Raw genomic sequence first — 11,833 nt, forward strand, 5'->3', positions numbered from 1 at the left:
TTTATTCTTGCTTTCTTGTAATTTGTATATGGCATTGGTTTACAAACCTGCACTGTAATCTCTTGCAAATTTATGATTGTGCAAATCTTGCCTTTTATTTCTACATGTATATTTTCATCGTTTCATGATTACAAATCTTGTGTAAAACAAGTCATATGCAAGTGTGAGAATTTTGTTATTGGTGTATCACCACTTTAGTTAGAGTTTATTTTCTTGATTTCTTCTTTCCTTTCCTCTTTCACACTCAAAAATTCTTTAAATATTCTATGAAGAACCGAATTCTAAAATCTTGGAGATCATCTTGCAAGCCACGCCCTATGTTTACAAAACTTCCCATGTTGATGTAGGTTTGTATGCAAGTACAACATTGAGGTACAAATTTGAGCATCGCCACATAGATAACACTAGATTTACCTTAGGAAACCTTTTTGAAATATCTAGCAACACCATTGCTCAAATACATTATACAATAGTAAGATTACAATAAATAGAGCAAAAACTTGTGCTCAAAGATATTTCACCCTCTATCATATTTGATAGCATGCACCTCAAAGAACCGTTTTTTGCATTCAACATGCACTCTCAGAGAACCAATCCTTAAAGCACCTATGAGTTGCTTTCAACCTTAATTAATTTGATAGCATAACCTTTCTCTAGAAATATATCATAACACAAGTGTAATTCCAATCTCAAGCACTTGATTTATAGAATTTACAAACTAGAAAATCAATGTTGAGTTACAAAACCATGCTCCTAATTCACATGCCTAAACCCAAGCATGCAACTCCAATATTCTACATGGGATTTCCTTAAATAAGAAAATCACTTGGTCAAACCAAATGCTCCAATTGAGAGTACAAATTGCTTTTACATGTTTCTCTCATATTTTTAGTGAATCAAGGATGTCTTCACAAATTCATTTGTAACTCCCAATATTTTCGCAAGGTACATATTGTGTTATATTGTGGTATGTCTTTGATCTTTGCATATAGTTATTCTATACGCCTCTATGCACGCTTTTCTCTCATGGGATTATGTAGGAAATGGTTTGATCAACCTGAATAATTTTCCAAATAGTTTGTCAATCAAATTTTCAATCATTAATTCTAATGTAAAATTTGAGGACTATGGTTTTTGCCCATAAGAATTAACAGTTTTGACCTTATGGAAATGAATGTTGAATGCACCACTTAAATTTTCCAAATGCCATCAGCTTGTTTTTGATCATTTCTGAGAAGTACTATAAATAATGCCTTTTCACTTTCATTTTGCACCGCCATACAACTAAGCAAAAACATCATTGAACTATTGAAATGTCTCAACGAGATTTTCTATTTCTTGTTGAGTGAAGATAATTACCAAATTTAGTGTTTCAGGCTATCAAATTGATTATTGAAAAGGCGATGGTAAGGGGAATCCCAAAATAAGTCAAAGGTAAGGGGAATCCCAAAATAAGTCAAAGGTGTAACCTTTCGTCACAGTTCAAGTTTGTATCACAAAAAAATTCAGACACTACAGCTTCCAAAAACACCTTACCCAAAATTCCTCTATTGCAATTTTTTGTCTTGTATATAGGTGCGGTGCTTTGTCTTGTCAAAAAGCTCATCTTAAGCTGATGCATTACTTCTTAAATGTGTGACATGACAACTTTGCTCTGTTATCTTGATTTTAAAGATCTACCGATCTCACTTGTAAATTTTTAAAGTGAGCACTAATCGTGTCAAGACCACTGAATTGTTTACAATTGATAGGTCTTTTGACACTTTTTTAGCTTGCTCAAGGAAGAAAGATCATCTTAATGTCTCTTTTCTGAAGGATTTTAAATATTTTATCAGGAGTACCTAATATACAGGAAGAAAGGCTTCCCTTCAAAATACACCTTTTATTTAAATAGTTTAGTAGGTGTTCCTTTTCTTCTTCTATGCAATAGCATCCACAATTTCCATTGCTCTGGTATCAAGTGTATTGTCAGCACGCCACATAAAAGTTACTGTATTTTGCTACTGTTGAACAATCTTTCATGGTAACGAATTTATGATACCAAGAATATTGTAGTGTTGGACACATGAGCCTGTGTGTTTTTGGTATTTCCATTTTCATTCAAGCATAATTCACAACCCTCTGAGGTTAAAATTAAAAGTACCAATTTAAAAATAAATCCAGTAGTTTATCTCTAAGTTTATGATGATTCATATTATGAGATTAAATAAAAAGCTCGGGAATTAATTATATTCCCCATTACACTTCCTTTAGACCATCAAAGCCATAGTAAGCTCTCAGCATTTTCCATTCAGTTCAGCAGTTGCCAGTTCATAATATTAAGAAATTAAGCATATGAAATCAATGGCCTACCTTTGGTCTGTAGACCATTAGGCAGAGCCCAAAAAAACAGTAGACCATTGAGTTTGATGTACTGAAATCAATGACTTACCTTTGGTGTGTGTCCATTTGAATAGAGAATGCCAGTGATTTCCTTGTTAGTTTGCAGAGGAACGGAGGTCGTTCAATCCTATTAATCAAACAACATTTGCATGCTCACTCAAGCTATGACTCTAGGTAATCTTACGATGGTCATTCAATCATATTAGATTCAATGGCATGAACACACTCTCATCTCCTTTTTGGCAAAAGTAAGTTGTTCGTTCTCAATCAATTCACTAATGTGCAAAAAGTCCACATGCAGAAAGTCCAACACACAGGCTCATGTGTCCAAATCTTTCATTGCCTCACATGCCAAAATACTCCTCAAAATACATATCTGATTTTCTTTGGCCAAACAGAAAGTCATATCAACTTTGTAAACTGAAGTTTATCGAGAATCCAGGGTGTTCCTGCTGGTTCTTGGACACGCTGGTCCAAGTTGCTGGTTCTGCAGAGGTAGAAGCCATGATGTAATTTCAAAGTCACATTAAAAGGTGGGATACCATGATCAAGGAAACCAAATGTATTGAGAATCCAGGGTGTTTCTCATCAACAGAGTGACTTCAGTAGGACTTCTCTCCTCTGGAGTTTTGTTATTATTTAAGCCATGCTGATATTAGCTAGCCTTGTCTCCTCTGTGGCTTCAGCAGGACTGCTAGCTAACATAATTGAACTATTGTAACTCATTCTTGGAGCAGGCAAGATAGTTTCCTGTTTTTTCCTTGAGAGTTTGTGTTTTTTCCTTCTAGCTAACATAATTGAACTATTGTAACTCGTTCTTGCCATAGTACGGCAAGAGAGTTTGTGTTTTTTCATTCTGTACCAAAATGTAGCATTAAACTATTTGAATACTTGATTGGAGTAGAAATTTTCTTTTGGGTGACTACACTTCCCTTCCACTTCCTTCTACTCTTCAAAATTCTCAAAATGAGAAAATCCACAAGTTTCTATATTGAGGGCTCCTCCTTTTGAGTTGTGTTCTGAAGTCACATATGAACGCTGCTATTTCATCATTTCTGTTCTGAAATATTCTAACTAAAGATTTCTTGAGAAATTTAAGATTTTTGATGAATTTTCCACAAAGAGAATTGAATCACACAATTTATGAGAAATTCGAAACATAAGCAATTTCTACTGAGACTTCCTTTGTTAGTGTGGAATTCACTTACATGAAAGACTATGAAGTTTTGATAGATTTCAGTATTTATTACTGTTTGTGGCAGAGAATATAAACAAAAAGCAGGCCACATACCAGATCGCACTCCATTAAAACTAACCCAAAGATTCTTCATAAATCGCCTTGCAATGATGATCTGATCGCATGCATGCTTGTCTGATATAGACTGCGATTTCTCCTTCAGTGCTACGAATTATTTATCTGGGGTTGGTGTGAGGCTTCAGTCCTTGATTGGCGCCATAAACTTTTATCATATGCTTCAGATTGCCCCAGTAATAGCCCAATTCCCCTTCCACATGGTATTTGCCTTAAGCATATTGCATCAGCTGTAAATCTGGGCCCTCTGTATGCTGTGACTACCACTGGGCGTCCAGAAGAGATACTTATCAGGGTTTGCATCCTGGGAGGTATTTTCTTAACTAACTTGCAGAGAATAAAATTTGATCACCAAAAGAATGAAAAATCATTCTCATCAACCTTCTTTATAAGCCTCAAAAAGCTGCAACTTCCTCCAAGGTCTTATGACTTAGGCAACTTAAACAATATTATTTGTCTCTTATTAATTTTAAATGCCTAGAATAAATAACGTTGTAACTTAAAATGGCCCCTTCATTAGACATAATGAATAATTAAAATATATTAGCTCTGAACTTCATCTTTTTGGGCTCATTTTTCAATTATTCATTTATTCTCAATATTCCTTTATTAAATTTATTCTAACCTACGGGAATAAAAATAGGGAACATTACAGTCCTCCCTTCCCGGTATTGCTTGCTCTCAAGCAATCATCAAGCACCCTGCTGCTCCACTCTGATCAAGACACCATACACCACAATCTATGAAGCAACAACATGAAATCCATGCAACTACCAATCAATACACGGATCCCATATCAATATGTAGAACCTGCTATAAGGGATGAAGAAGTTTGCCAACCAATCATTCTTAAGTAACCATCCATACATGTAGGACACCAAGACATAAATAACATTGTAACTTAAAATGGCCCCTTCATTAGACATAATGAATAATTAAAATATATTAGCTCTAATCTTCAGCTTATTGGGCTCATTTTTCAATTATTCATTTATTCTCAATATTCCTTTATTAAACTCGTTCTAACCTACGGGAATAAAAATAGGGGACATTACAGTCCTCCCTTCCCGGGATTGCTTGCCCTCAAGCAATCTTCAAGCACCCTGCTGCTCCACTCTGATCAAGACACCATACACCACAATCTGTGAAGCAACAACATAGAATCCATGCAACTACCAATCAATACACGGATCCCATATCAATATGTAGAACCTGCTATAAGGGATGAAGAAGAAGTTTGTCAACCAGTTGTCCTTAAGTAACCATCCATAAATGTAGGACACGAAGACATAAATAACGTTGTAACATAAAATGGTCCCTTCATTAGACATAATGAATAATTAAAATATATTAACTCTAAACTTCAGCTCTTTAGGCTCATTTTTCAATTATTCATTTATTCTCAACATTCCTTTATTAAATTCGTTCTAATCTATAGGAATAAAAATAGGGGACATTACAGTCCTCTCTTCCCAGTATTGCTTGCCCTCAAGCAATCATCAAGCACCCCACTGCTCCACTCTGATCAAGACACCCTACACCACAATCTGTGAAGCAACAACATGGAATCCATGCAACTACCAATCAATACCTAGATCCCATATCAATATGTAGAACCTGCTATAAGGGATGAAGAAGAAGTTTGTCAACCAATCCTCCTTAAGTAACCATCCATACATGTAGGACACCAAGACAACGAGAAGATGAATTCTCATATGCCAATAAACCAACACAGATGGCCATCAACCCTTGCTGTCATAATTCTGATTAACAACATCGATGATATGAAATATATCATCAAACCAATGCCAATCAAAACAAATCATTCCACACTTCCGCACTCCTGAATCGGTGATGTAGTCCTTGCAAAATCAGGAAGTGTTTTTTGACTCCATCTAGGTCGGCCATTAGTCCATAAGGAATCAAAGAATATGAAGTCACCAATCAACAAAGATATCGCTGCCATATCAAGAGAAATAGGTGACAAACTCAAGAATGAAGAATGTATGCCATCCCAACACAAACAACTCTTGTGTGGCCGGCCCATTCAAAGAGTCATCAACCAAATCTCTATCACCATCATGAGAATGATCAGCTATCTCAATTGGGAATTCTGGATTAGTCAGCTCATGTCTCTCATTGACAAGGTAAGTTTGCATACACTTGGCTGCCACAACCTGTGGGTTTTCACTTTCAATAGCTTTCAACACAATTTGTTTACCTTCATGAGTAAACTCAAGCTCCATGTCGTTGAAATCTTGGATGTGTCTGCGAAGAGATTTCAACCATGGTACTCCCAATACTATATCGGACCCACCAATGCCAACAACAAGAACTGGATCTATTTAGTAAAATATCCTTCTCTTAAGGTTATTCTACATCTTGTCTTTTATTGTGGTAAGCTAAGCAACGAGAAGCTGCACCAGTATTGTAGATTTCTCATTTTCAGAGCAACCTGCATGGTCAGATGAGAATCTTTAGACCTCACAGTACGTCCAGACTGCTCTGTTTAGGGTTTAATATCTCTAATCCAAACTCTCTATGTTTTGTCAGAATACAGCATGAATATTATTGTATTCCAGTTCTCATCCACTGTTGATTATCTCTGACAGGACTAATCGTCTGAGACCAATCCATAGATACCATGCCTAAAACATCAACACACTACTGATGGCTCAACATTGTTAAGTTTATGACTTGAACTTTATCATCAATATATGGAAATTTTAAATACAAGCTTTGCTCTTGTCTGCATAAGTGTAAATTCATGCTGCGGAACTAAAAAAAAATCATAAACCAGTGAGTGGTTATAATGGACACGAACATGAAATAGCAAATTGTTTAAGGCAAAACATGACAGGTGTGAATGCTAGAAAGATAGACAAGAAGCAATCCTGGAGGTGCTGCCTCTGTTACATTTTGACAGTACTTACAACTGAATCAGACTGTCATAAACCAAACCCAAAAGTATTTTTCAGGTCAGATTATTTGTCTCACACACACACAGAGAAAAATTTACATGAATGCAAATGGCACCACAATTGTAAACCAATACCCACTTTCACATAAGGGTTTCAAAATGACAAATGGGTAGGTCCAAAAGACACACATGACATCTTTTCGCTGCCGCGATGCCAGAGTATACTATCTGTTCTTCATATGGTAAACTGTAACAGAATTGTAATCGCATGTAAACCATACTACACCACTGCTTGCAGCTACATTCCAGGAAGTGTGAAACTCATGTTATAAATCTAATTCCCATTCTTGAATCGACAGCTACGTTCTGTATCCAATATCCAGAACACAAAATGCCCATCACCCTCTTGCGAGCTGTATCTAATTCTCCAATTGCAGTCATGGGTGGAACTTGCTGCCAATAGATTTCCTTGTGGGCGGGATTAGATGCACAATCTAATAATTTTCCCTCCCATTCAGTGAGGCAATATGGAAAGCCTACTGAGGCAGGAATGGAAATAGAAAAGCTTCATTGGTCGACTCTTGATTCACATCATAACCTGTAATCTTGTATAAAAGATCTTTGTCATCTCTAAACAAGGCCTCTACGACTCTAATTTCTTTCAATTCCTCTAAATCTATGCTTTGGACACTAGCAGAGAAATAAATAACACCATTAATAAAAAGTGGAATACCTAAATAATCGTATGGATCATAAGACCACAATATTCATCCACTTCAAAAGGTGATGACAAGTTTGTCAAAAACTGTCACAGGGTTGTACACCCAAAACACAAGGATGCCCACATGACAATGTGGATAAAAGCACATCAGACCACTTGATGCGGTAAATAGCTCAGACCTCCCATTTTGAAAAAAAGTGTCTAAGCCCTCCCAAGAAAAAGGAACATAAAATCCAGTAAGTTGTTTCCAACAAGGGAGTATAGTTTTCTTTCTGTTTTGGATAAAAACTGGATCTATTTAGTAAAATGGCCTTCCCTTAAGGTTATTTTACATCTTGTCTTTTATGGTGGTAAACAATGCAACGACAAGCTGCACCAATATTATAGATTTTTCATTTTCAGAGCAACCTGCATGGGCACATGAGAATCTTTAGGCTTCCCAGTATGTCCAGACTGTTCTGTATGCTCATCAATACCACTGGATACATTAAACATGGGTTTAAGTTTTAACACCTCTAATCCAAAATCTTTATGTTTTGTCAGCATAACGCATGAAATTCCAGTTCTCATTCAGTGTTGGTCTTATCTCTCACAGGACTAATCGGCTGAGACCAATCCGTAGATACCATTCCTAACATATCAACACACTACTTATGGCTCAATAATGCTAGGTTTATGACTTGAACTTTATCATCAATATCTAGAAATTTTCAATACGAACTTTGCTCGTCTGCATAAGTCTAAATTCATGCTGCAGAACTAAGAAAAAATTCATAAACTTGTGAGTGGTTGTAATGGACAAGAACATTAAATAGCAAATTGTTTAAGGCAAAACATGACAGGTGTGAATGGTAGAAAGATAGACAAGAAGCAATCCTGGAGGTGCTGCCTCTGTTACACTTTGACAGTACTTACAACTACGCTCAACTGAATCAGACCGTCATCAATTAACTCAGAAGTATTTTTCAAGTCCAGATTATTTGTCTCACAAACACAAAAATTTACATGAATGCAAACAGCAGCAAAATTGTAATCCAACTCCCACTTTCACAAAGAGTTTCAAAATGACAAAAGGGTAGGCTCAAAAGATATACATGATATATATTCTAGCTGCTGCCGCGAAGCCAGAGAATTGTCTAGTCGATGAGTGGACCAATGTCTGTTCTTCATTTGGTACACTGTGACAGAATTGTAACCACATATAAACCATACTACACCACCGCTTGCAGATACCATCCAGTTAGTGTGAAACTCATGTGATAAATCTAATTCTCGTTCTCGAATCCACAGCTTGTGTTCTGTATCCAATATCCAGAACACGAAATGCCCATCACCCTCATCCGAGCTGTATCTAATTCTCTGATTGCGGTCATGGGTGGAGTTTGCTGCCAATGCAAATAGGTTTTCCTCGTGGGTGGAATTAGATGCACAAACTAATAGATTTCCTTCCCATTCAGTGAGGCAATATGGAAACCCTACTGAGGCAGGAATGAAAATAGAAAAGCTCCATTGATCTTGATTCACATCATAACCCATAATCATGTATAAAAGATCATCGTCATCTCTAAACAAGGCCTCTACATCTCTAATTTCTTTCAACTCCTCTGCATCTATGCTTTCGACTCTAGCAGCAAAATAAATGACACCATTAAAAAAAAGTGGCTTCCCTACATAATCGTCTAGATTTATAGAGCGCAATAAAGGCCGACCCTCATGCCACGAATTTGATTGAGAATCAAACACCAGGGTATATGGGCTCTCTTCAGCGACAGAGAAGCCTGCCATCACAAATTTTAGAGTATTCTGCGTATAACAAATTTCAATAAAAAATGCATTGCTTGCATCCACTTTAGAAGGCACTGACAATTTTTTCAAAAACATTGTCGCGGGGTTGTACACCCACAACATTGGGATCTCGCTGGAAAATCTCGAATACTTTGTCGCAGATAGATGAAAGCACATCAGCCCATTTGATGCGGTCAACAGCCAAAGGTGCCCATTTTGAAAAAAACTGTCTAAGCCCTCCCGAGAAAAAGGAACAATGGAAAGATTACCCGTTTGTGAATTGTAATAGCGGAACTGATATCGAATCGATTGTCCATGAATGTCACTGAAACAAAACATCGATTCTCGGTGACAATTCTTGTGATGAGTATGTGCAAAAGATGGGTCAAAAATGAGTGAGCGCCATCTCTTATGCACTGTGGACATCTTCAGCACATCTCTGGTTGAAATCCTTGAAAGTATTTCAGTGATCAGCTCATCACGGCATTCCACCAGCTCTGCACTGCTTCCTGCTTTCAGTCTGGGAATGCTCGCCATTTTCAGCTCGCTCAAATAACCGTTCTCTTCATTTCAGTGCGAACCTTCTCCAATGGCAGTTAACTGCCATCGGAAAAGAATGTACTGTGTTCAAATAACCCTAATGTAGTGTGACTGGACATTACACTGTTACGTGATTCATAACAGACATTTCTTTGTTAACTGGGAAAAGTAATGATTTATTAGTGTAGGTTGATTTAATAATTTAAGAGAATTTTTTTTATTTTATTTTTTTTAAGAGTGATATTTTTATTTCAATGGTAACCTAAAAAAAATGTTATTTTAATCGTAACAATTAGCATATCTATGAAGACAATGGCAAGTTTTAAACCCATTCCATAATATTTATAAATTTTGAAATGGCTCCTAATAGTTTTCCTACCCTACCTTGTTCAAACGTCTCTGTCAATGTCATTGTCGTTGCCACTACATGCTCATTGACTGTTGTTGCCACATCTCTCCAGCTAAACGCTACTGCTGGTGGGTTGGGTGTTCACGTTGATGTCCTACCTAGTGTTATGGCTATTGTGGGTGTTGGTAGTATTGTCATGGGTGCAGGAGTTGTAGCGGCTCCTGGTATCGTTGCCTCTACTACCGATGGTGATCTTGTGGGTGCTAAGGTCTAAGTAAGTGTGGCCAGATCTGTTGCTCATCCCCCCAAGGGAATTCATCCTTTTTCTTGTACCAAAACCTTCCCTATGGTGGTATGTGGCCAGGAGGTTGTGGAAAATGTTGATTTCTTCCAACATTGTGTGTTGGTTTGCATATAAATTGGGTTTTGGCCTTCTCTCCTGGACCTCTGCCACTGGGTGAGTGATTCTTAGAAGCCTTTAGTTGCTCGTAGCATTAAGCTTTTCCCTTGTGTTAAAGGCTTTTTCATTGCTTCGTTTGCTTCTTTTCATGATTGTGATTTGGCTCTAGGCAAGTTGTGGGCTTGGGGAGATCACTCTCTCTCTCTATCAATCCCTGAACAACTTCCTTTAATCTACTTACTGAACCATGTAATGTGCGTCTGGTATGGGTTCGCCTTCCTAATATTCCCGTTCATTTATGGGAGCACTCTTGTTATGAGACCATTGGTAACTCTATTGGTCAATTTTAGAAAGTTGATGATTCCACATCTTCCATGGGTCATTCTACCTTTGCTCGCATTTTAGTTGATATTGGCATCTCTATGCCTCTCCTTGGGGATGTGGTTCTTATGGTTGGGGATAGGCCATGGACTCAATCATTGGATTATGAGGGCCTCCCCTTATGCTGTCAAAGATGCTTCTCAACGGGTCACTTAGCTTCGGATTGTTCTCACTCTTGCCACAAAAGGTGTTGCTACTTGGTGGAAGGACACTATTATTGACCACTTGATCATCAATGCTTTTGATTCAAATTCTAATGGCTCCTCGCAGAAGGATAGTGTCTCCTCCCGAGATGAGATTGTGCCTTTATTGTTGTTGAAGCTTCAATTGACCCTCTCGATACTACTGTTGTGGCCTCTTTTGTCCTTGAGGCTCCTACACCTGTTGCTCCTGTTTTGCAACATCATTATGCTCCTAGTGATTCTGCTTCAAATGTTGTTTTGCAACAGTTTGTTGTTGTTGCGGACTGAAACTCTGCAAGGACCCCCCCGCTTGATTCTTCTTTTGATGTCCTTGGTAGTAGTGTTGCTTAGACTATTTTTTGTCGTAGGAGGGAGGGGAAGTCCTTGGACCCTCCCCCCCCAAACCCCCCTATGTCAAGTTTTGGGTGTTTCTTCCCACTCTTGAGTTGGGTTCTGGGTTGTTGTTGGTTTGGCAAGCTACTAACAGTGGACTTTTGGCTTGTTGCTATTTGCTTGTCCGACCTTGTTTTGTTTTCGGTTTGTAAGCTTGTTTTTTAGTATTTCTTTTGCCTTGTATAAAGGGTCAACACCCTTGTTTTGCTGCTTATTTTATTCAAAAACAATTAGCATATCTATCTAGGTAGAAGATATCATATTTGTTCATTATTCCACTTTAAAGAAATATTGTATTGCATATCTATCTTTAGTTTTATCATATTTGTTAATTATTTTACTTAAAACTTTAAAATTTATTATATTATGATATTATAATTAATATTGAATTATTGCTAAGATATAATATAAAATGGATTTTTGTGTAGGGACACTTTTAGATTTAGATAATTACGAAATTAAATGATT

The 11,833-nt window shown here is 37.2% G+C and overlaps 1 protein-coding gene across 1 annotated transcript; it reads right to left on the reverse strand.

The window, feature by feature from the left end:
• Positions 1 to 8,195: 8,195 nt before the first annotated feature.
• LOC131044951 (F-box/kelch-repeat protein At5g43190) lies at positions 8,196 to 9,808 on the reverse strand. Its single transcript, XM_057978446.2, has one exon. The coding sequence runs from the start codon at positions 9,655 to 9,657 to the stop codon at positions 8,395 to 8,397; it is 1,263 nt and encodes a 420-aa protein (XP_057834429.2). The 5' UTR covers positions 9,658 to 9,808; the 3' UTR covers positions 8,196 to 8,394.
• Between the last annotated feature and the right edge of the window lie 2,025 nt (positions 9,809 to 11,833).

Source organism: Cryptomeria japonica, chromosome 1 (assembly GCF_030272615.1).
Source record: "Cryptomeria japonica chromosome 1, Sugi_1.0, whole genome shotgun sequence".
NCBI lineage: Eukaryota > Viridiplantae > Streptophyta > Pinopsida > Cupressales > Cupressaceae > Cryptomeria > Cryptomeria japonica.

Excerpts from the sequence above, each read along its gene's own strand:
- LOC131044951 (XM_057978446.2), bottom strand. The coding sequence starts at position 9,657 with ATGGCGAGCATTCCCAGACTGAAAGCAGGAAGCAGTGCAGAGCTGGTG.